The sequence below is a fragment of the Polypterus senegalus genome, chromosome 1, assembly GCF_016835505.1.
Source record: "Polypterus senegalus isolate Bchr_013 chromosome 1, ASM1683550v1, whole genome shotgun sequence".
NCBI lineage: Eukaryota > Metazoa > Chordata > Cladistia > Polypteriformes > Polypteridae > Polypterus > Polypterus senegalus.
Genome location: NC_053154.1, coordinates 322,821,917 through 322,848,070, shown reverse-complemented (window position 1 = coordinate 322,848,070; position 26,154 = coordinate 322,821,917). Strand labels below are relative to the sequence as shown.

The 26,154-nt window shown below is 40.7% G+C and overlaps 1 protein-coding gene across 1 annotated transcript in view; it reads left to right on the top strand.

Annotated features, from left to right (window-relative positions):
• Positions 1–22,623, top strand: part of fam204a (family with sequence similarity 204 member A) — a 122,927-nt gene extending 100,304 nt beyond the window's left edge. Inside the window, exons 6-7 of the mRNA XM_039737157.1 lie at positions 19,308–19,417; positions 21,203–22,623. Coding sequence (XP_039593091.1) covers positions 19,308–19,417; positions 21,203–21,254 — 162 coding nt within the window. The 3' untranslated portion in view covers positions 21,255–22,623. The remainder of the gene's footprint in view (positions 1–19,307; positions 19,418–21,202) is intronic.
• Positions 22,624–26,154: the final 3,531 nt, after the last annotated feature.

The following is a 26,154-nucleotide window of genomic DNA, read 5'->3' as shown; positions in this document are numbered from 1 at the left end:
TCTCCAACTCTTCCATTTCTTCCTAAGAAAAACTAACTAAACAACTGGTGTTTAACTATTTAATGTTTTAATTTACTGGACATTTAATTTATTACCTTTTTGAATTTTAGGTTATTATTAGTAACATTCGGTCCACCTTAACAACTTTCTTCATTATTTCTTAATGGATAAGTAGACCCACTATGAATTTTTTCCTTATACAACATCTATAAAAAGAATTCAGCCCTTGGAGGTTTTCAAATTTTATAATTATGAAACATTGAATCACAATTTATTTAACTCTTTCAAGGCGGGTGTCGACTCATAGCGACATATAGTAGTATCTTAACGCAGCTACTACACACATGCATTAAGTAATAAGATTAGCTGGGGACCTATCAGCTGATGCTGGTACATCATTTTCGTTTTCGATCTTCAGAACACTTGCATCAAATTCGGAGTGCGAGAAGTCAGAGTCTGATTCAGCAGTAATACGCAAAATGCTGTCTACAGAGTATTTTGCTTTGCGCATTCACTTTGCTCTCTCGACAGATCCGCCTTTAGCTCCTGGCGACTGGCAGCTGCTCTGCTGCGCATTTTTGCTGGACTCTGAAAAAATACTCTGCCCTCAAAGAGTTAATTTGGCTCATTTTGACACTAATGAGCAAAAATTGCGAAATGATAATAAATTAATCTTCTATATAAAGCAGACTGTAACAATTTGCGGTCTTGTTATGTTTGTTATCATCCAGTTGACGCTTAGCAACCACAAGGGGGCGCCAGAGAGCCCCAGACACAGCAATACAGTCCACAGTATAACAATATAAATACAATAAAGAGTTTCTGTTTCACAAAGCACCTTCCAATAAACACCTCTCCAACAATTAGCCGCAATCTTACATATAAAGCAGACTAACTATTTTGCGGTTTTGTATATACAGGGTGGGCCATTTATATGGATACACCTTAATAAAATGGGAATGGTTGGTGATATTAACTTCCTGTTTGTGGCACATTAGTATATGTGAGGGGGGAATCTTCTCAAGATGGGTGGTGACCATGGTGGCCATTTTGAAGTCGGCCATTTTGGATCCAACTTTTGTTTTTTCAATAGGAAGAGGGTCATGTGACACATCAAACTTATTGGGAATTTCACAAGAAAAACAATGGTGTGCTTGGTTTTAACGTTACTTTATTCTTTCATGAGTTATTTACAAGTTTCTGACCACTTATAAAATGTGTTCAATGTGCTGCCCATTGTGTTGGATTGTCAATGCAACCCTCTGCTCCCACTCTTCACACACTGATAGTAACACCGCAGGAGAAAGGCTAGCACAGGCTTCCAGTATCCGTAGCGTCAGGTGCTGCACATCTCGTATCTTCACAGCATAGACAATTGCCTTCAGATGACCCCAAAGATAAAAGTCTAAGGGGATCAGGTCGGGAGACCTTGGGGGCCATTCAACTGGCCCACGACGACCAATCCACTTTCCAGGAAACTGTTCATTTAGGAATGCTCGGACCTGACACCCATAATGTGGTGGTGCACCATCTTGCTGGAAAAACTCGGGGAACGTGCCAGCTTCAGTGCATAAAGAGGGAAACACATCATCATGTAGCAATTTCGCATATCCAGTGGCCTTGAGGTTTCCATTGATGAAGAATGGCCCCACTATCTTTGTACCCCATATACCACACCATACCATCAATTTTTTTGTTCCAACAGTCTTGGAGGGATCTATCCAATGTGGGTTAGTGTCAGACCAATAGCGGTGGTTTGGTTTGTTAACTTCACCATTCACATAAAAGTTTGCCTCATCACTGAACAAAATCTTCTGCGTAAACTGAGGGTGCTGTTCCAATTATTGTTTTGCCCATTCTGCAAATTCAGTGCGCCGATCTGGGTCATCCTCGTTGAGATGCTGCAGTAGCTGGAGTTTGTAAGGGTGCCATTTGTGAGTAGCTAATATCCGGCGAAGGGATGTTCGACTAATGCCACTCTCTAGTGACATGCGGCCAGTGCTACGCTGTGGGCTCTTGCTGAATGAAGCTAGGACAGCCACTGATGTTTCTTCATTAGTGACAGTTTTCATGCGTCCACATTTTGGCAAATTCAACACTGAACCAGTCTCACGAAACTTAGCAAGCAGTTTGCTAACTGTAGCATGGGAGATGGGTGGTCTTGTAGGGTGTCTTGCATTGAAATCTGCTGCAATGACCCGGTTACTGCGTTCACCAGACATCAACACAATTTCTATCCGCTCCTCACGTGTTAACCTCTGTGACATGTCAATGGCTGTACACAAAGAGAAACTTGTAAATAACTCATGAAAGAATAAAGTTACGTTAAAACCAAGTACACCATTGTTTTCATGTGAAATTCCCAATAAGTTTGTTGTGTCACATGACCCTCTTCCTATTGAAAAAACAAAAGTTGGATCCAAAATGGCCGACTTCAAAATGGCCACCATGGGCACCACCTATCTTGAAAAGTTTCCCCCCCTCACATATACAAATGTGCCACAAACAGGAAGTTAATATCACCAACCATTCCCATTTTATTAAAGTGTATCCATATAAATGGCCCACCCTGTATATTATCATCTAGTTGATGCTTGGATCGATTCTGGTGTGCAAAACAACCGACAGTTTTAGAATGAAAACTTGGGAATAATATTTGCTTGTCATTTAATGTTTGTTTTTGTTAACTATATTTTCATCTTGCATTATTCTTATTGTAACAATGTGGTAGTGGTAATAGAATTAAATCAACCTAATAATGATATTAATTGGTGTTTTTTTTTTCTCATCGTCAAAAATTCTGCATGTAAAAACTTATTACTACAAGACAAAACAAAAATTAATCTGTCAAGCTGTGTTTTATTTCATTATATTTTTTATCATCTAGTTGACGCTCAGATTGTTTCTGGTGTGCTCCGTAAACACAACCAACAGTTTTATCATGAAAAATCTGTGGTATTATTTGTTTGATGTTTAATGTTTGTTTTTGGTAAAATCTTACGGTCTTTTATGTATATTGTCATCCAGTTGACCCTCGGAACGTTTCTGGTGTGCTCCGTAAAAGCAACAGACAGTTTTATCATGAAAAATCGGTAGTATGATTTGTTTGTTGTTTAATATTTGTTTTTGTTAGCTATATTTTCATCATGCATTATTCTTATTGTAACAATGTTGTAGTGGTGATAGGATTAAATCAACCTAATGATAATATTAATTGACTTTTTTTTCTCGTCGTTAATCATTCTGCATGTAAAAACTTATTACTACACCACAAAACAAAAGTTAATCTGTCCAGTTATTTATTTTTTTTTTATTATTATATTTTTCTCAAACAATTAAAAAAAATGTATTTTCTTTCCGGGCACTGCCGTGTATTTCAGCTAGCTACAACTTTTAAAAATATAATAACTGATCACATAAGTTTTCACTTTTATTTGGACGGTCCAACTTCTGGTGAGTTCAGTATGGTAGACTAACTTACACACCAAAAACAAAAGAGCAATCCATGTAACTCCATTATAAGGTGATTGAAAAGCTCATGTCTGGGAATGGAGATATTAAAGTCACTGAATACCCATTTAAATTAGTCATCAAGACATGGAAAGAGTATGGCAGAGTTGTAAATCAGCCTGAAGAAGGCCATCCACAATGGATGATGCAAGAAGACGAGTAGTGAGGGAGGCCACAAAGAGACCTGAAGGAGGGGGTGAGAATGGAGAGGCCGTACAGACAACACTTACTGCACAAGTGATTTACCAGTCACAGCTTTATAAGAGAGTGATGAAAAGAAGAAAGAAAAAAGAATGACATCTCAGCAGTGGCCAAAGATTGAAAAGACTCTGCAGACAACAACTGTGCCTTGGTACTTCACCTGTCACGGCTTGATGGAATTGTGGCAAAGAGAAAAAACACACAGGACATCTCAGCAAAAGACACCCGAGAGATTAGGAAGTCAGCAAGAAGAGGGCTCTCTGGTCCAATGAGTCCAAAATTGTACTTTTTGGCCATCAGACTAAACACCATGTTTAAATACAGCACATTTTCAAAAACACATCATTTCTGCAGTTATGCATGGTCAGGACAATCTGTGGAGACGCTTCTCTGCATCAATCAATCAATCAACATTTATTTATATAGCATATATTCATACAAAAAATGTAGCTCAAAGTGCTTTACAAAATGAATAGAAAAATAGAAGACACAATAAAAAAATAAACATAAGTCAACATTAATTAACATGGCCCTGGAACGCTTGTTAGGGGAAATCCTGGAGAAAATCCTCATGTGGTCTGCAAGAAATGCCTTGGGAGAAAGTTAGTTTGTTTTCCAGTAAGACAGCAAATCCAAGTATAAAGCCAAAGCTCCACAGTATTGGTTTCAAAACGTCAATGTGAATGTCCTGGAGTGGCTGAGGCAGAGTCCAGATCTCAACCCAATTGAGAATTTGTGACTGGTCTTGATAAAGGCTGATCGGTCACAATCAACATGGCACTTACCACAGCTTGAGCAGTTTAGCCAAAAAAGGAAAAACTGCAGCTTCCATTTGTGCAAAGCTGGTAGAGAAATACCTGTGTACACAACTCAGCGCTGTCATGGCTGCCAAACGTGACTCTACTAAATAATGACTTGAAGGGGGGATCAGTTATTTTGTGTTTTATTTAATTTAGACCACTTTGCAATGATCAGTTTTCACTTTGACATTAAAGATTTTTTTTTTTTTTATCAGTGTCATAAAAACCAAACTAATTCCACTTAGTGTTATATTAAAATAAAATGTAAAAATTTGAATACTTTTTATAGGCACTTGTGAAGGACAAACTGGTGTCCCAGCTGGTGTGGTTCCCACTCTCTTACTAGGCCAGGAAGCCTTAATAACCGAAGATCAGGGATGGAATAGCAACATCTCCTTTCCAAGGAAGGACTTTACAGTAGTTACAGCAAGGATGGCACCCTAAAAACAACTGAGTGACAACCGGGATGGACTTGGAAACAGGGAAAGATGGCACAGTTGGTGACTAGCATCTATGGGCAGAGACTTCCCCATACACTGCTTGGCAGCATCCCATCTGGCAAGCCCCATTATGGACGCCTGCAGAGCAGCATGGGAGTTGTGGTCCCATGTGATGACCAGTGCAATTTTTTTTATGCTGCGGTGTGCTGTGTCCACCAAATCAACAAGCTAATTAAAACAACAGGGTCAATTATGGGACACAGTCTAGGCCCCTGGACGTATTGGCAAAGGAAAGAATTAAAACTACAGTATGTGCCATTATGAACAATTCCGCACATCCTTTCACTGACACACTAACTCTCAGGACTTTAGGCAATGAATCATTCAGTTGAATTGGGTCAAGGAATGCAATGGGAGGGCTCCCTTATACCAACAGCGATATGCCTGTATGGCGCCTGACTGGGACTGCCAAGTCTGAAGTTTTCTTTCTTTTTGCATTTCTATTCCTTTTTAGCCATTCTGGTTTGTGTTCAGACCATTTGTGTGTGTGTGTGTGCATTTATTTATTTATTTAAAGAACCAAAAAGCTATCTATCTATCTATCTATCTATCTATCTATCTATCTATCTATCTATCTATCTATCTATCTATCTATCTATCTATCTATCTATCTATCTATCTATCTATCTATCTATCTATCTATCTATCTATCTATCTATCTTCCATAGTACTATCATCTGAAATGTAAGACATATTTGAGGGTTTAAAAATTGTGATTTTCTTTCTGTCTGGTGCCTTGGCTGGTAGGGACCAAACATCCTATCCTCTGCTGTTTTTACTTTCTGTCATCCTGACAATTTGTACAAGTGACCCCTATTATCAAGTCTATTTAGGGCTTCTTTGGCCCTTTTCCTGTCTCTTTGAACAGTATAAAATGTATTGTCTTATTTGCTTGACACCACTAGCTGGCAGCCAAGTCTGCACTCCTATAAGAAAATACACCAAATTAGAAGAATGGAAAATGCACATTATGCTTCTTGATTTTTATCTTCATCAAAAGGTAGACCATTCTGAATTTTCACATTTCTTTCCACAGAAGTCTGACCTGCTACCATTTTGCTGTTGTTATTTGCTGTCTTGAACTGTCTGTGCATGTGGCTCATGCATTTTGTAGCTAATATAATAACCATGAAACCTTTTTAACCCTAAATATTGACCTGCAGGCACTCTTGAAAGATGCATTTCCTCAGCTATACCGCATCTTCTCTCCTTGATTTAATTTTTGATTTTTTTTTACCCTTCTCTTCTATTTTTGCATAGATTTTTTTTTCCACTCATTTACAAATACTACATTTATTTTTCCTAATTTTCCCTCCAAGACAACTGGGTTTAGTTGCCAGTGGATAAATAATGTATAAAGCAGACATTATTACAATCTGATAAGAAAAAAAAATAAAGATGCAATTTCTGTGAATTATTCTGTGATGTTTTTGAGAAAGTGGATTATTCTGATAAATAGTCTAAATGGTGGTGCAGTGCTAAATGCTGATGTCTTGTAGCTACAGATATATGGATCACTGACATTGCAGAGTTTGCAGATTTTCTTCTTGTAAGCTTTTGTTTGCAATGAATTATTTGGTTTCCTCCCTCAACAATATGTGATCTTTATTTTATACAGTGCCCTCAATTATGTTTGTTACAAAGATGCATCTTTCCTTGATTTACCCTTGTGCTCCACGGTTTAACATTACAAATCAAACAGTTCACATGAGATTAAAGTAAATAATTCGGTCACACCATGTCCAAATGACAACACTTGTTCTGCATGGCCCCCTCATTTCATGGCACCATAATGTTTGGCACTCAACGATGGCAGGTCTATTAAAATAATTGTCATATTTAATTCTGCCTTGCAGTTAGGAGACCCAGGTTCGCTTCCCGGGTCCTCCCTGCGTGGAGTTTGCATGATCTCCCTGTGTCTGCATAGGTTTCCTCCCACAGTCCAAAGACATGCAGGGTAGGTGCATTGGCGATCCTAAATTGTCCCTAGTGTGTGTGTGTGTGTGCGCCCTGTGGTGGGCTGGCGCCCTGCCCTGGATTTGTTTCCTGCCTTGTGCCCTGTGTTGGCTGGGATTAATAATAATAATTCTTTGCATTTATATAGTGCTTTTCTCACTACTCAAAGCGCTCAGCAGTTGCAGGTTAAAGGCCTTGCTCAAGGACCCAACAGAGCAGAGTCCCTTTTGGCATTTTACGGGATTCGAACTGGCAATGCAGATCCCTAGCCTCAGAGGCAGCACTCCAGCGGAACCCCGTGACCCTGTAGTTAGGATATAGCGGGTTGGATAATGGATGGATGGATGGATGGATATTTAGTTCTTTGTCGCATATACCTGCCATGCAATGACTGTTGATTCACAGACATCAGCAGGTGCTTAGGATGTTCTCTGGTGCTGCTCTGACAAGCCTTTAATGTAGCCATCTTCAGATTCTCCTTGTTTGGGTTGCTTGTGCCCTTAAGTTTTCTCTTCAGCATGAGGAAGGTCTGCTCAATTGCATTTAAACCTGGTGACTGGCTTGGCCAGACAAGAATTTTACATTTTTAGCCTTGGAAAAACCCCCGTGTTGCCTCAGCAGTATGTTTGGATCATTATCTTGTTTTAGGATGAAGTGCCACCCAGTGAGTTTGGAGGCCTTGACTGGAACTTGAGCAGACCAGATGTTTCTACACACCTCACAATTCATTGTGCGTCTGCTGTCAGCAGTTCCATCATCAGTGAAGAGAAGTGTGCCAGTCAGGACCTGTGGCAGCCATACATACCCAAACCATAACACCCCCAGCAGCAGGTTTAACAAATGAGGTGGTTTGCTTTGGATCTCAGGCAGTTCCTTTTCGTCTCCATAGTTTGCTGTTGCCTCCATTCTGATAAGGTTCATCCTTGTCTTGTTTGTCCAAAAGACCTTTCCCGAGAATTCTGCAGGCTCCTTCAAGTCCTTTTCCACAAACTGTAATCTGGCCATCCTGTTATTGTGGCTAACTAGTGCTTGGCATCTTGTAGTGTGGCCTCTGTGTTTCTGTTTCTTCTATGACACATCTCCTCCTGAAGTCTGTTTCTGGTCTGTTGCGCAGGTATTTGAGGCCTTATCTTGACCAAAGTGCGGATTCTTCTGTCATCAGCACTTGGGCCTTCCTTGGCCTGCCAGTCCCTTTGCAATAACGGATCTCACCAGTGTGTTCTTTCTTCTTAATGATATTCCAGAAAGTTGATTTTAGTCATCCTAATGTTTTTATGGATGTCTCCAATGGTGGTGTTCTTGGTTTTCAACCTCATGATGGCTTCTTTGACGTTCATTGGCACAGCTCTTCTCCTCTTGTTGAACAATGGCAACTACAGAGCAAGCCAAGGTATCTTATGAAGCAATGAAACACGCCCAAGGAATCACAAACACCTGTATCACCAATTGTCCTAAACGTTATGGTGCCCTGAAATGGGTGGACCGTTTAGAAAAAGTGTTGTCATTTCTACATGGTGTGACCAGAATGTTTACAAAATTCCCTTAAAGTCTGCAATGTGCACTTTAATCACTTTAAATCATTTCATTTGGAATTTTAAAATGGAGCAGAAAACAGGTAAATCAAGGAAAAATGCATCGTTGTCCCAAACATTGTGGAGAGTACAGATAGTCGTCATGATACTATCTTAGCTTTATGACCATTTGACTTACGACTGCTCCAACATTTTGTGGGTAAATGTCAGTTTTTGCCAACGCCAGCTCTGTATGCCGTGACTCATTCATCTCGATCTTTGTTTACTACCTGCAGCGGTTTTCACTACGCTCAGTTACATTTGTCTTACAATTAAAGAAAAAAAGGGCAAATGATCTAGACACCAAAATGAAGGTGATCAAGCAGTTTAAGGGAGAAAAGAGAGCAAATGCGATTGCATGTGACTTTAAGTTACCCCACTGTAACCGGTGTCTGTCTTATGGTGCTGTACTGCTACACTTTGGCTTTCAATCCGGTTAACCTCGGAAGCTTCTGCTTTGTGCAAACCACTGCAAAGTGATAATGCATCCACACCAAACTCCTTTATTTGTAAATGTTTATTATTAACAGGCTGAAATGTTAAAATAGAAAACATATGAATGCTCAAACTCTGCTGGTACAATTCTGTCTCTGACACTGGGAGAGGCTCACACTGATGACGTAACATTACACAGACAAAGAGAGGATTTGTGAAGCTGTTAAAGGTTCATCACCCATGCGAGCAACAGTGATAATGAAACAAAATAATAAAATAATTTACAAAAATGATAGAAAATCTGCACAATGTGCTAAGAATGATTATAAAAAAAGGATATAAAACAAACAATTTCACTTAAGGGTCTTATTATGCAGTACTATATATACGGTCAGGTTTGAATACATATACCAGTCCAGATCGACTTATGACCAGTCCATCGGAAATGAACGTGTCGTAAATCGACGGCTATCGTTTTATCTGTTAAGTAACAGAAAAATAACATCTGCTTAAAGTGAATACTAAAAAATAAAAATTCAAACATTATTCTACCAATACCAGGTGGTAACAAACAAGTGCTTTAAAGTTGGCCTTGTAAAAACACCCTTAAAATCAAGTCTGTTGGCAGATCAGCTTTGTGACCTTTGCTATTGTGTGATGTTTATTTTCATCGATAAATGGAGTAGACATTAGCTAGTTATTGAAAATAAGTAATAATTTATGGACAGGTTAAAATTTTAATTTTCATTTTGACAAACTCCTGATGCATTAGTTTTCTAAAATTCTCCTTCTTTTTTGAGTTTCCCGCTACTACTTTAAGGCTGTGTTTGGGCAATCCAATTTGTCAACTAAAGATGAATTCATTATTTTAGAGTTTGTTTAACTATTCTTACGGTCTTATATAAGAGGTCAGACTGTGTGTTATTGATTATGGCTGCGCATACTAACCTTAAGTGCAGTAAGTACTCATAACTCATTCACACCCCTGTTATCATTCACATATGTGCAATACTGTATGTGCTTTCGCTGCATTTGTCGTATTTCAGTTGATATGCTGTCGAGCAATACTTTGCCTTCAAAAACGCAATTAAGAGTAGAAATTTAGTGTCATTTTCAGTAATTAAGTACTCTCTTGTAGCCACCCTTCCAAATACTTATATTACGGATTATGTCTGTTAATGCATTACCTGTCATATCACTGAAGAGAAATCGGTCATGTGCTTCAGTTATGACCTGAGCCATATAAATGTTGTGTTAAAGTAGTTTGAAAAAGTAACTAAACACAGTTTTTATGATACAATACAATACAATTTATTTTTTATAACACCAAATCACACAAGAAGTGCCACAATGTGCTTTAACAGGCCCCTAGGGCAGGGGTCCTCAATCCCAGTCCTGGAGAGCCGCAGTGGCTGCAGGTTTTTATTCTGACCTGGTTGCTTAATTAGAAAGCAATTCTTGCCAATAAAGCACTAACAAGCTGTGAAATTAAATTAACTCTGCTATGTCAGGTCCTTCTCATATCCTAGATTTTCTTTCCCTTTCTATCATGCAAATGATTTGAAGGCTAAAATGGACGAGTAATTCTCAGTCCTTCACTTTTTTTCGCTTCGTTTTTCTTCCAAGTATTTAATTAAACCCAATAGTGCAGATAAATACACACAGGTAGGTGTAAATGTAAATAAGCTAAATGGAGAAATGCTGCTCTCTCTTGTCATTTGCATGTTATTGATAATAAGGAGCCATTAAAATAGCTGTTTAAGACAAAATTAAGCAATAAGGGCTCAAAATCACTAAAGTGAAGCAGAAGTGTTACTTTAGCAATAAGTGCTTTTTATTAAGCAACTGGGTTGGAGCAAAAACCTGCAGCCACTGCGGCTCTCCAGGACCGGGATTGAGGACCCCTGCCCTAGGGGGTAAATACAATACAATATACAGAACCGAACACAAGTAATCCTCAGTACAATATAATAGTGAAATAGAACTACAGGTCAAATTCCATTATAACGAAGTGCCAGGGACCTAAAAAATATTTCTTTGTAATGAAAATTTTGTAGTAATGAGATTCTGTATTTGTCGCTAAAGTGCGTCATGGCGTTTGTAATCATTTTAATAGCTTCTTTTGTGTTAATTTTAATCTCCTCCTGTCTACAAGTTATGGTGACGAGAAATTTTCTCCGCATTTCCTTGCGATAATACACTTTCAGGGTACGAATGATGCCCAAATCACAATGGTTGAAGCACTACCGTGCAACTGGGTGAGAGGAATTCTACACGAACATTATCTAAATGTGGAAACATGTTGTGGGCAGCACAATTAACAATTTTAGAAGCCAAATCATCCTTTTCTTCTTCTTCATATTGTGAGGTTTCTGTACTCTTTTGTGACCCCACCCAACGGGACGACATGCCGAAGTGTGTCCCAAAGCACGATTGCCAGGTAGGTGGAAGATTGTTTGTCCATTGGCGGTGCAGGGCAACTGCAGGCTCACAGTGCTGCAGCGGAGCACCACGGAAACAAATCCGAAAAGATCGGGGTCGTGCTACAAGTCCCTGTTTTGCACCCCAAAACAAAAGGCTGAGTCTCAGTACTTTAGCAAAACCAGCTTTATTCAGCTTGAAACAGGAACAGCAGGGTTATTTATTGTAGCGTGATCTACCACTGTCCTATACACAGACACAGCAGTCAGGTAAGATTGTGACCTGGTTAGTGGCCAAGTAATCCTGTGCCCAGCATTTTTACAATGTTCCTTGCATCACCCATTGAGATCTTTCGAAGCAGCGCTGTGAGCCTACGGTTGCCCCAGCTTTCACAGAAGAGGTGATCGCACCTTGGGACGCTCTTCAGGGTGTCGCCCGTTGGGGTAGGTCCCAAAAGAGTTTAGAAAACTCGCAACAGTGACTGCTTTTTCTTGAATGAGTGGCGCACTAATAGGAATGTTTTTTGAATGAGTATCACCGAACCAAATAAAAAGTGCTTTTTCGATGTCTTCAAATGCAGCAGTTCGCATACATTTGCGTTGAGGCCCAAAGTTTGCAACCCACGATTTTTTTTTTGCTCGGTCTTTCAAGAAAGTTGACAGTGTCAATGGCAAAATTCCAAATTCACTGGCAATGTCTTTTTTTTCTTTTTGCCGGTATTGAGCGCTAGCAAAATTGTCCTTTTTTTTTTTTTTTTCTTTCTTAATGTGAACTGTTGTCATTTTTTCAGGTCTGCCATTTCTCTAGGTGGGTGACAATGAGTTTAAATTCCAATGGATGTTTTTTAAATGTTGACTATCAATAAGCAAAAGGTATCACTGAAAACCACAGAAAACAAACACAGCAGTAACAGGAAAGTTCGAAGAAAGGAAAAATGTACATTTCTGTTTGGGGATTATTGTGCACAACTGAGCTGCGACCACAGAACTAACTGCTCTGTGGAGGATTCATTCAGGCATTTCAAGGTCTTTTGGGCACTTCGTTGTAATGAAAATATCTGCTGAATGTATTTCATAGTAATGAAATTTCTATAAACTCTGTCATATGTGAAAAATCTGTCAGGACCATAAAAATAGTTTGTTGTAATGAAAATTTTGTTGTAAAGATATTTGTTTCAATGGAATTTTACCTGCATTACAAGTACAGAGCAGAATTTAACAGTAGATGATATTGCATAATACGATTTGGATTAATGATCATATGGACTAGCTTATTTAGTCACTGCTGGTAACTAATCACAGGTACAGAGCCACATGGTTTGAAACGCCTTGTTTTTACCTCCTGTAGCTGCCCTGACTGTGTGGAGTTTTCCCTGCATACCCTGACTTTCCTCCCCATTTCTGATTACCCCATATGAGTGTGCATGTTTGTACCATTGTGGTAACTGGGCAGGAAGAGTGATCAAGAACCCAATAGTCACTCAAATAGAGTCTCCGAAGTCCTCATCTGAAAAGTGTGGTGCCTCACACGAGTCTCAACCAGTGCAGACAGCATAGGCATCTTCTCCCCATGGAGCCAAACTGAATTAGCTGCTTAGAAAATGACTGGATTGGTAGATGGACAACTGTAGCAAATGTATTCTCACTACCATTTCAGACTCCCTCATTCAAATGCATACAGTGGCATGCAGAAGTTTCGGTACCCCTGCTTAAAATGTCTCTTACTGACAGAAAAGAAACTAATCACCAAAAGGCATTAAGTTAAAGATGACACATTTTTTTTCAGCATTTTATGCAAGATTAGTGTATTTGAGGTCTCCGTTAACTTTTCCCAAGATGGTCTCAGACCTTCATTAGCTCATTAGGGATATAAGTTGTTCACAGTCATCATTAGGAAACCCCAGTTGTTGCAAAATGTAAAGCTTTATAAATTCTCTGACTCCTCAAACCTTGTTCACAACAAACACAGCCATAGCCTCCTCTAAGAAGTTGCCTAGTGCTCTGCAAAACAAAAGAATTGATGCTCACAAAGCAGGAGAAGGCTACAAGAAGATGGCAAGCGTTTTCAGGCAGCTGTTTCCTCAGTCTCGAAATAGCAGTTAACAGGAACGGTGGAGGTCAAGTTGAGGTCTGGAAGACCAAGAAAACTTATTGAAACAACTGCTTGTTGGATTGCTAGAAAGACAAATAAAAAACCCCATTTGACTGCAAGAGACCTTCAGCAAGATTTAGCAGCCTCTGGAGTGGTGGTGCTCTGTTCTACTGTAGAGTGATCCCTAAACAAATATGACATTCATGATAGAGTCATCAGAGGAAAACCTTTCCTGTGCCCTAGCCACAAAATTCAGCACCTAAAGTTTGAAAATGAACATCTAAACAAGCCTGATGCATTTTGGGAAAATGGACTGATGACGTCAAAATAGAACTTTTTGGCCACAGTGTGCAAAGGTATGTTTGGAGAAGAAAAGGGTGCCCAATTACAGGAAAATACATAACACATCTCCGACCATTAAGCATGTAGTAGGGGTGAATTATTATTATGAAGGGAATTAGTACAGTGGATCGAGACTTGTATTTTAAAATGAGTTCATCAAGAACACAGGGACACAGTTGGAAACTTGTTAAGGGTAAATTTCGCACAAACATTAGGAAGTTTTTCTTTACACAAAGAACGATAGACACTTGGAATAAGCTACCAAGTAGTGTGGTAGACAGTAAGACGTTAGGGACTTTCAAAACTCGACTTGATGTTTTCTTGGAGGAAACAAGTGGATAGGACTGGCGAGCTTTGTTGGGCTGAACGGCCTGTTCTCGTCTAGATTGTTCTAATGTTCTAGTGAATGGCTCAGCTTTTGGTGTCACATGTTCTAATCGATCAGGCTTTGGGCTTGTGTTGCAGCCTGTGGCACAGCAAACATGTCATCGGGAGAGGGAAGATTAGATTGAAATAAATACCAGCAAATTCTGGAAGTAAAAGAGTTAAAGTTATATGCTGCCTTACCCTCAACCTAACCTGCCTCTGTCTTCTGCACTCTGAAATTACAAGAGCCGCCTCACTGATCTGAGGCAGGGTGGTGCTGACAACATTTGTGTAGCCGAACCCGACATCGAAACATAAAAAAGTTAAAACAAAGTTCTTTGTTTGAGATACTGGACTGACTTTTGAGAATTTCAAGCACAACAATGAAAAGGTCTCAAATAATGAAATTTCAACCAGATGTTTTGCTGCTGTTGAAGCAAACATTGGCACTACTATCAGTCTCCTGCTCAGATGTGTATCTGTATCATGAAAACTGGCCATTCAGTGTATTGATGGTCAGAAGTATGAGGTAGTGTGGATTTTGCTTTCCATTTTTATTTTCATGTATGATGTGATTAGACTTTATAGGATAAGCAATATCGTAAGTGATTAAGTAAGTAAGTATTATAGATAATTGTATTTTCTATAATACAAGAGGAGAACTAGTGGTCAGCTAGCATTGGAGTACTAATGAGACGCTAGTTTAGCACAGGTTGTTTCACACACTGAGAGTACATTCATCACACTCTGATTAAGCGGTGTGGAGCTCTTTGAGCAAAGAGTTTAATTTTTAGGCCCATGGTGCCCATGCCTGGCATGTGCTATTTTAACATGTTCGTTTTTTTCCATTTTGTGGAGCTGCTTTCTCACTTAGAGCACTATTTTTAGAGAAGTGTGCCAATACACAGGAGTTTTTAAATTGTAGTTAAATTGTTACAAAAAACAACTACCCCACACCATGATAGTGTAAAATGAATATTAAGCACTAGAAAGAACAAAAAAAAAAAATTGTGTACTTGTCGGTTCTAATGTTGGATTCCAGTGCCAAATACAAACAGCTGGAGTAGCATGGCATCCTAATGTGAACCTCTGTCAGTTGCCTTTGTACCAGTTCATCAAAAGCAATGGAGATGGTCATCTTGTCGGTGTCGATGAGCTTCTTCTCAGCCACAGGAAGGCTTTGGGCATTGAGCTTCAGGCTTAATTTTGCATGGGTGGGCTACTATTTTATAACTTTCCACAGGTCTTTTTTTCTTTGTTTTCCTTTTTTTAACGTTTATTGGATTGATTTAAAGCGTGTAACATTATGTAAAATCAAGTCAAACTTAACAAACCTTGTCTTTGTTTTCCAAGCAGAAATAATAGACCTTTGGTAGCTCTAGTGCTGCATGTGTCCAAGGTCATGGATTCATAACCTTGAAATGTGCTTCAGAATGGTATTTGCCATAAGGAAATCACTATATGAAATACATGTTGACTTTGCTGTTTTACTTTTCTTATTGGTTGCAGACTACAGATATAAACTCTAACCTCCCATGTGAACAGTCTGTTAGAACAAGCTGAAATATTCAACCACCAGCATTTCTGATAAATGCCTCCTTTCACCGTCTCCTCTGTTGTTTATCCCCACTCCTACTGTACATAGTGTCTTGTTTTAATTACCCAACTATTTTCCCATTGTGAGATATATTTTGGGTGCAAATCGTCAACTAACCCCACACTGGAATATAATCCATCCATCCATCCATTTTCTAACCCGCTGAATCCGAACACAGGGTCACGGGGGTCTGCTGGAGCCAATCCCAGCCAACACAGGGCACAAGGCAGGAACCAATCCAGGGTGCCAACCCACCGCAGGACACACACACACGCACCAAGCACACACTAGGGCCAATCAAGTAACGCCAAACCACCTAACCTGCATGTCTTTGGACTGTGGGAGGAAACCGACGCAGACACGGGGAGAACATGCAAACTCCACGCAGGGAGGACCCGGGAAGCGAACCCGGGTCCCCTAACTGCGAGGCAGCAGCGCTACCACTGCGCCACCGTGCCGCCCGGAATATAATCTTAAAAGTAATTTTTTTTTTTTTGTTTATAATATTTTTTAATCTTTGAAATATTAAATGAAATGTAAGTTTGAAGTTGGGTTTCTGTAGGCAGTATTATGAAAAAATTAAATTAGTCTACTTTAATCTTTTGCTGCTGTTGTATTAACTTTCACATTTCCTAGAAATCTCCGCAGTAGGGCTGTGAATACTTTGTCATGGCGTATGACCTAAATTTAGCTCTGGGTGAGTCTCTGTTACTTGATCCCTTACTCTTGTAGTAGGGCTGTCAGCCATTCATTTAGATTATAATGTCTCTCTTACTGTTTGAATATATACAAATGTGTAATTAAAATCCTTGAGGAAACATCATTGTTGAACAAGGTTAATTAAATGTTTCATTGCCTTCAACCACATGCAGATCATTAACATGCTGTTTTCTCCATAAATGTATAAACGTTCTTACACAAATGAAACATGTTAAATATTATTTCGTCCTCAAACACTAATGCAAGATCCTTGGTATTTAACCATGATTTGAGGACATTCTTTAATTCTTTGCATTTTCTTGCCTTCAATTATCTTTTTTATTATTATTATTATTTATTTTTTGGATTTCATTAATTGTTGAATTCTAAATTCAGCCTAAATCAGCCTCCACATAGTCCTGTAAGATGAGGTTGGACGGACAGCCATGTGCCAGATTACTTGATTTTAATGGTGATGTTTACAAATTACAGTACATGTTTTTTATGAAGAATTTTCTTCATTGTGTGAAGTAAAACAAACCCAATTGTTTAGCCTGTTTGACAGCAGAAGATGATTTAGGAATCTCTGCAACATTGGTGACATTTTTGCGGGTGACTTGTTACATTTTATTTGGCTATGCCTGCACCTTTAATGTGCATTGCTTTTACATTCCCACAGATGGCACAGCACAAATATTAGCATAACTGCCAAGGTTCGTGTACATTTTTGAGTTCCTGGTTACACTTTCAACTACTTTCTTTAACACTAGAATCCTAGAAGCCTACAAAAATCTCATAATCCCGGGCCACTTTAAGTTCCTTCACACCTCTCCATCACCGTCTTTTGTCTTGCAAATGTGCCAATCAGCACAAGCAGCAAGCAGCCTGGTATCCCATCCACCCATCAACGGAGCTGAGTCAGTCGCAGAATTCTCAGAGATCATGGCACTGCCAAATCTAAACACTACATTGTCGTGAATTGCTTGCATACTACAGTGACTTTAGCTGCAAGTGGAAGTCCCTTTTTACTTATGGTGCCAAGCAGAGGTGTGTTGTGGTGCAGCAGTGTACTAGCCAACGATAGTGCTGTGAAGAATCTGTCTATTGTTCCGGTTCTACCCTTTGTCCAGAAACTACTCCATAAGCTTTTTGACCACAGACTTGGAAATTCTTAACCCTTGGGTTAAAACTCAAAACACAGATCTCAAGAAAACGTTTACAGTTGTCCGTAATCTCAGCAAGCCTGTCGCTTTTTTACACGTTCTGCACAGGTGTCTTTATTGTCAAAGTACAAGTGCTGCATGGTAGTCTGAGAGCAGTCATGGGACATTTTGTCTTTGATTGCTGGCAAGACAAACAGTTCTGATCAGGCATCAACCACAGCAGCAACTGTGGTCATCGCTGCTTTTTAGAAAAGAATGGAGATAAACGTCATCGACTCAGAGAGGGAGAGGCAAGTTCGTTGTGCCACGTGAATGTCACTGACGGAATAAAACCGAATAATAAAAAAAGTGCTAACTTTTACAAGTAGCCAAAATTTATACCGGGGGTTACAGACTGTTTTTATGTTATAATAGCAACTCACAACTCAAAACGCGGAGCTCCCGGTCTTGAACCCGGAATCTTTTGGTTATAAGGCAGCAGTATTTACCTCTGCACCATCCAAGAATACACATCAACTTTCTTTCAACTGACATTTGACCTTGGGTTTTTAACTCATTGACAGCAACATGTAAATTGATTTTTTTTTTTTTTTACTTTGGTTATGTTCTTGAATAAAAGTACGCGTGTTTATTTGATATTTGGACTAAAGTCTTCATATCATTATTAGTATAAAAGTTTCTGCTTTAGGTTTGTGTCCAGCATTTCTTGCCTCGCATTTCCTTTCATCCAACATTTACACAGATCATTGCCGACACAGAACACACATGAAATGCACGTATTCCAAATAACGATTGTCACGATAATAGTCGAATGACATTAAAAAGGTTTCGGGCAGCCACTCGTATATTGTGCCCTGACTGCAAATGGGTAATTACAGTAGATTGTGAAATGTTCACAGGTTTGAGTCCAAAACAGAACTGACTTAAGGTTGGAAAGATGGCGGCTTTAAAGGCCACAACAGGAAGTGATGTCATCAGTGGTGCCCGGAAAACAGAAGTGACATCAACAGTGAGGCCAGAACCATGCAGGATTTCCCGTGGATGGTCTGCATAGGATTGAGAGAGAAAGTCAGTGCACCGCGACACCCCCTGATGTGGCGTAGAACTACTATTGTTCAAGCCCTTTAGCTGCCTCCCAATCGCACGTGTGTGACACGATATATCATGTACCCTATACAACTCCAGGCACGTCACATGCAGATAAACACACTTTAGAGCTCTTAGAATTTTGCGACCGACTCTGCTCTGTTTGGGTGTTTGGGATGTAGGGGGGAATGGGAAGACAGGCTGCTTGCTACTTGTGCTGAAGTGTGAAGGAACTTAAGGTGGCCTGGGATTACAAGTATTTTTGTAGGCTTCAGGGATTCTAGTGTTAACTTTTCTGTCCCTACTTTACTGGTCCAGATTCTGCTGTTCCCCTACTTCCTTGTACTGGTTCTTCAGAGTAGGCATGGAACTTTTTAAAGAAATATGATAAAATGGATCGATAGGAGCAACTGAAAACCGTACCTTCTCTTGCACCCTGCAGAGTACAGCAATTCTAGAGGAGACTAAGTGCCATGATTTTTGCAGTGAGTGACGTACAAAGGGAAAAGGCCAGTCCGTCCACACATGCACAACTAACCTGCCACTATTTTATCTCTTTCTCTCCATAGCTGGGTGTGAAAATTGCCAAAGCTGCTGACTGCCGCGACTTTGTGAAAGAAAGGCAAGAAGCGGAGGAATCTAGAGAAAAACGAAAACGGAAGAAGCAAATTGCTTGGGGGTCTGTCACTCTGTTGTGTTATTATTATTATTATAATTATTAGCCATGGTACCAGTCAAAGACAGGTATTAATATAATTTAAAAATATTTGCTATCACTTGCCTTCCTGTAAAGCCTGCTTCTCAAACTCTGTGTATTTTCGTGGCGCCTTTCTCCCCTCATGTCTGGTTTTATACTTTCTGTATAAACTGTGAGGGCGACTCTCTCAGCACGAGCCTTTACTCTTCCTTGTGCATCTCACACTTGCATGTGCTCTTTTGTTGTGTCCCCAAATTCAAACTGACCAATCGGATTGCACTGAGGGACTGGATACACATACCGTAGTGGTTTATTATATAGTAGGTTATTATTACTATTATGGTGGGTGGGTGACAGAGTTAAAGATGTTAAGATTTGCACTGGGTGTGACGAGGATGGACAGAATTAGAAATGAGGACATTAGAGGGTCAGCTCAGGTTGGACGGTTGGGAGACAAAGTCAGAGAGGCGAGATTGCATTGGTTTGAACATGTGCAGAGGAGAGATGCTGGGTATATTGGGAGAAGGATGTTAAGGATAGAGCTGCCAGGAAAAAGGAAAAGAGGAAAGCCTAAGAGGAGGTTTATGGATGTGGTGAGAAAGGACAATGCAGGTGGTGGGTGTAACAGAACAAGATACAGAAGACAGGATAATATGGAAGAAGATGATCTGCTGTGGCAACCCCTAACAGGAGCAGCTGAAAGAAGAAGAAGAAGATGATGATGATGATGATGGTGGGTGGCATGGTGGCTGAGTTCCTAGCATAGATGCTTCATGGGTCTGGTGCCCTGGTTTGGGCTCCCACTCCCCGTTACTGTCATTGAGGAGTTTGCACTTTCTCCTCATGGTTGTATAGGCTATTCTTTAAGTATTCTCCTGGTTTTCCTCCCACAGTCCAAAGATGTGCAGGTTGAATTGATCAGAGAATTAAAAATTAAAACCCTGTTGGATGTGTGCATGAGAGGGGTCCTACAATGGACTGGTATCTGGCTCCGAATTGGTTCCTAGCTTGTGCCCAAAATTCTGTCAGGATAGGTGAACTTGATGTGGAGTAAGTATGTCTGAGAATGTTGTAATTGATGGTGAGAAACTCAGAAGCATGTAAGGGTAGAGTGGTGGCTCTGTGGCTAAGGATCTGCAATGGTATCTGGAAGGTTGTCAGTTCAAATCCCATTACTGCCAGAAAGTATCCTACTCTGTTGGGCCCTTAACAGTTGCTCCAGTGGTGCTGTACCATGGCTAACCCAGCGCTCTGACCCTCAAAGGTCAAACGAAAAGACAATTTTCCCTCTTGGATTAACAAAGTATATCAAATCAAATCAAATTAATCAGGTGATGGTCGTAATGGAAGGAACGTTCTGGGAGGATGAGGCAATGGTAATGTGGCTTTAACTGTCCCCAGTTGTCATTTCAGTCTGATCTGTGCTAGCCTGGAGCAAATCATACTTATACTTTACCTTCTCTTCTCTTCTACCCACTTTGCGAACAGGACTGACAATGCAAAGGAACCAATTGTCAAGTTGCTGTTCAGTGCTAGCATAAGTAAAGACGTCTGATCGGGAAAAACAGGAGTTATGCTAAGCAACAGTTGCTTCTCAGTTGCCTCATGCTGTTCAGTCATAAGGAAAGACCAAACCAATGTTGTGCTCATTCTCTGTTTTACAATGCAATCACAGCCATCAGAGATGCGAATCTTACCATATTCTCATTTTGTTTAATTGGGGGTTTGCTTGACAAACTAAATCCTCTCTTGTCTGTGTCATTGCAGATTTGAGGCTAAGAAGAGATGGGAAACAAAAAGCAACATGGGCTACATGTGATCGGGAAATGAAGAAAGCCAAGGCAGCTCAAAATGAAGTGGGCAGAGTAAGACACTCCAGCAGCAAAGTACACCATCACATAACACGACACGTTCTTAAGGAGTCAAAAGACATTTTATTGGAAATGCACCGCTTGCGCGTGCATGGCAGCCATGGATTAAAAGTGTTCCTGCTGCTATATTTTTAATAGGCAAATTAGTCATGTCAGACATTGTTTGAACATCAGAGAAATGAGCGTTTTATACAGATATGTGTAACTGATCAGCCGGAGCCAAAAAAAGACACAAAGGTTTCTTTCATTCATTTTTTTTTTCTTATTCTGCACAGAGAAGAGTAATCCTGTGCTGCTGCAGCAGAGTGTTGTGTAACTGCGAGGCTTTCTGTATTTTAATTTGAATGTCATTTAAGAAAGGAAAGCCTGGCTTCATTTGTGTGTGTGTGTGTGTGTAAACGATGCAAGGCTACGCCAAGTAAATTCACGTGTGGCTCAATTATTAACAGTCCTGTGTAATATACAGTATGTTTGTGTGTTTTTTTTTTTTGTTTTTTCTTCTTTTCATCAAGTCTGCACAACTGAGAAAAGCTTCTGTCAGTGGCGGACAAAGCAAGTCGGCACATGCCAGGTGATGTGTGCTCTCCCCACCATCGTTTTATTTTGTAACTTTGCCGTGGTGAATTATTTCTTTTCTTCGAACTGTTCGACCTGCACACCGGGCCTTGTCTGCTGAATGTGTTATTTCGGCCAGCATCTTACACTTGACCTGCTGGAGTCGTTCACACATTGTAGTATTTGTTTTTCTCTCACCATTGCCATCTTTTCTGTGCTAAGTTAGGGCAGCACTCTTATTTCTGCCAGTAACATTTCCATTTCACAATGATTGAACTCTGGAGAAGGGTGCATTTTCACATGGTTTTCTTCCAGTCTAAAATGGCACTATTAATTCTAAATGGGCAAATGAGTGCCATGATGAGTAACATCCCTTTCTGTGCCTGTAGTTGCCATGATAAGCTGTGGCTTTGTTAATAGCAAAGCAGACTCAAAAAAATAGATGGAAATATGGGTTATAAGTGCTGAGGCAGCAGGACTGAGCCATGTTTATGTATTATGAAAGGAGCAGAGAGGCTCCAGGCCAAGAAATCTGCTCTCCAGCATCTGGCCGGTGTGGGCAGTCATTAAGGGGGTACAGGATTTCCTGTACCCCTAGTAGTCCTTGTTCACTCTTCATTTTGACTGTCAAGGTGCAAAATTATCATTCCTTACAATGCATTGTCTCGGCGCTTTGTGTTGTCGGAGAGAAGTCGGATAGATAGATCGATAGATACTTTATTAATCCCAAGGGGAAATTCACATAATCCAGCAGCAGCATACTGATACAAAGAAACAATATTAAATTAAAGAGTAATAAAAATGCATGTAAAAGCAGACAATAACTTTGAGTAATGTTAGCATTTACCCCCCGGGTGGAATTGAAGAGTCGCATAGTGTGGCGGAGGAACGATCTCCTCAGTCTGTCAGTGGAGCAGGACGGTGACAGCAGTCTGTCACTGAAGCTACTCCTCTGCCTGGAGATGACACTGTTCAGTGGGTGCAGTGGATTCTTCATGATTGACAGGAGTTTGCTTAATGCCCGTCACTCTCCCACAGATGTCAAACTGTCCAGTTCCGTGCCTGCAATAGAGCCTGCTTTCCTCACCAATTTGTCCAGGTGTGAGACGTCCCTCTTCTTTATGCTGCCTCCCCATCACACCACCACGTAGAAGAGGGCGCCACAACCGTATAATAGAACATCTGCAGCATTTTATTGCAGATGTTGAAGGACGCCAACCTTCTAATGAAGTATAGTCGGCTCTGTCCTCTCTTGCACAAAGCATCAGTATTGGCAGTCCAGTCCAATTTGTCATCCAGCTGCACTCCCAGATATTTATAGGTCTGCACACAGTCACCTCTGATGATCACGGGGTCCATGAGGAGCCTGGACCTCCAAAAATCCACTACCAGTTCCTTGGTCTTGCTGGTGTTGAGGTGTAGGTGGTTTGAGTCACACCATTTAACGTACTCCTTGCTTAGGTTCCTATACTCCTCCTCCTGCCCACTCCTGATGCAGCCCACAATAACAGTGTCATTAGTTAACTTTTGAATGTGGCAGGACTCCGAATCATATTGGAAGTCTGATGTATGTTGGCTGAACAGGACCGGAGAAAGTACAGTCCCCTGCGGCGCTCCTGTGTTGCTGACCACAATGTCAGACCTGCAGTTCCCGAGACGCACATACTGAGGTCTATCTGTAAGATAGTCTGAGGGTAGTCTAAGCAAGTGAGATAAGCACAATTTATAAGGAAGAGTTTGGGAGAAAAAAATGCATGGGAAGATCTTGATTAAGGCTGGGCAATATATTTCAATTTGGAAAGAGTTCAGCACTTTTATGTCATTTTCCACAACTTCTTCTGAACATTGAATAAAATCTACAAAACGTCAGCTGCTGATTCTAAGCATTTCTATGTCGAGTTCACCCATGTTGAGCGTGAAAAAATTAGGGCGAGGCTCAGAAGAGGAAGCTTTTTGAATGTGTAGGGTTAGCACTGTTGTTTGCAAATTGTTTCTTTTTCCCAGTATTTTTCTAGAGGATCGACTGTTCATGGTCATCTGGGGGTATGTCAGCTATAAGGTATAAAGTTGGCCTATCTAGCCCTTGATATGTTATTATTTTCATTTACAGTTTTCCTCGACACCAGGTGTTAAAACATCATGTGTCCATGAATCCACCATGCCTTGTGTCAGGTTGGTAGTAGTAGGGGGGGATTTTTCTTTAGCTCACATTCAGCCTATCATTGCCAACTAAGAGTCTTTTTAAAGCCACATCATATCCAAACATCGTTCCTGAACTCATGCATCCCTTTGTGACCACGGCCCACCCTTTTTATAATGGAGAATGCACCAAGTCACAAAGCACACTTTATCTCGCGCTTCTTCCACTAACATTACAAGTGACTTCAGTTTAGTTTAGTGACTTGCACTGTCCCCATGATCTCAGTATCTTGGAATGATGAGGTATTGGTGGTTCATGGCCAAAAAAATCTCAGAAACAAGTGTGTCATGCTATTGGGTCATCACAAATCAAAATCCCTCGGGTATGTTTCTGGCCCCTTGTTGACTCCATGCCTTGAATGATTCTGGCTGTTCTGGAGACGGATGGGGTTCTCGGTACTAGATAAGTGAACTTAATAAAGTGACTACTAATTATACGAGGTGAGACACAAGAATAGCAAGATTGGTAAAAAAAAAGATATTTATTGATGAATGACAGCATTCTAAACATTGTCACCTTCTATATACACTGCTCAAGAGAATTAAAGGAACACTTTTTAATCAGAGTATAGCATAAAGTCAATGAAACTTATGGGATATTAATCTGGTCAGTTAAGTAGCAGAGGGGCTTGTTAATCAGTTTCAGCTGCTGTGGTGTTAATGAAATTAACAACAGATGCACTAGAGGGGCAACAATGAGATGACCCCCAAAACAGGAATGGTTTAACAGGTGGAGGCCACTGACATTTTTCCCTCCTCATCTTTTCTGACTGTTTCTTCACTAGTTTTGCATTTGGCTACAGTCAGTGTCACTACTGGTAGCATGAGGCGATACCTGGACCCTACAGAGGTTGCACAGGTAGTCCAACTTCTCCAGGATGGCACATCAATACGTGTCATTGCCAGAAGGTTTGCTGTGTCTCCCTGCACAGTCTCAAGGGCATGGAGGAGATTCTAGGAGACAAGCAGTTACTCTAGGAGAGCTGGAGAGGGCCATAGAAGGTCCATAACCCATCAGCAGGACCAGTATCTGCTCCTTTGGGCAAGGAGGAACAGGATGAGCACTGCCAGAGCCCTACAAAATGACCTCCAGCAGGCCACTGGTGTGAATGTCTCTGACCAAACAACCAGAAAGACTTCATGAGGGTGACCCAAGGGCCCCATGTCCTCTAATGGGCCCTGAGCTCACTGCCCAGCAGCATGCAGCTCGATTGGCATTCGCCATAGAATACCAGAATTGGCAGATGCACCACTGGTGCCCTGTGCTTTTACAGATGAGAGCAGGTTCACCCTGAGCACGTGACAGAAGTGAAAGGGTCTGGAGAAGCCATGGAGAACATTATGCTGCCTGTAACATCATTCAGCATGAGCAGTTTGGTGGTGGGTTAATGATTGTCTGGGGAGGCATATCCATGGAGGGTCACACAGACCTCTACAGGCTTGACAAAGGCACCTTGGCTGCCATTAGGTATCAGGATGAAATCCTTGGACCCATTGTCAGACCCTATGCTGGTACAGTGGCTCCTGGTGCACGACAATTCCTGGCCTCATGTGGTGAGAGTATGCAGGCAGTTCCTGGAGGATGAAGGAATTGATACCATTGACTGGCCACCACACTTTCCTGACCTAAATCCAATAGAACACCTCTGGGACATTATGTTTTGGTCCATCCAATGCCACCAGGTTGCACCTCAGACTGTCCAGGAGCTCAGTGATGCCCTGGTCCAGATCTGGGAGGAGATCCCCCACAACACCATCTGTCATCTCATTAGAAGCATGCACCGATGTTGTCAGGCATGGATACAAGAACACAGGGGCCATACAAAGTGCTGCGTACAATTTTGAGTTGCTGCAATTAAATTTTGGCAAAATGGACTAGCCTGCCACATCATTTTTTCACTCTGATTTTTGGGGCGTCTTTGAATTCAGGACTCTGTAGGTTGATCATTTTATTTCCATCAAACGATGTGGCATCCTTTCGTTCCTAACACATTACCCAGTCTATATCAGTATAGATATCCAGGAGGATTTCTTTTTCCCTTTGAGATCTGATGTGTTTTCAAAGTGTTCCTTTAATTTTTTTTGAACAGTTTA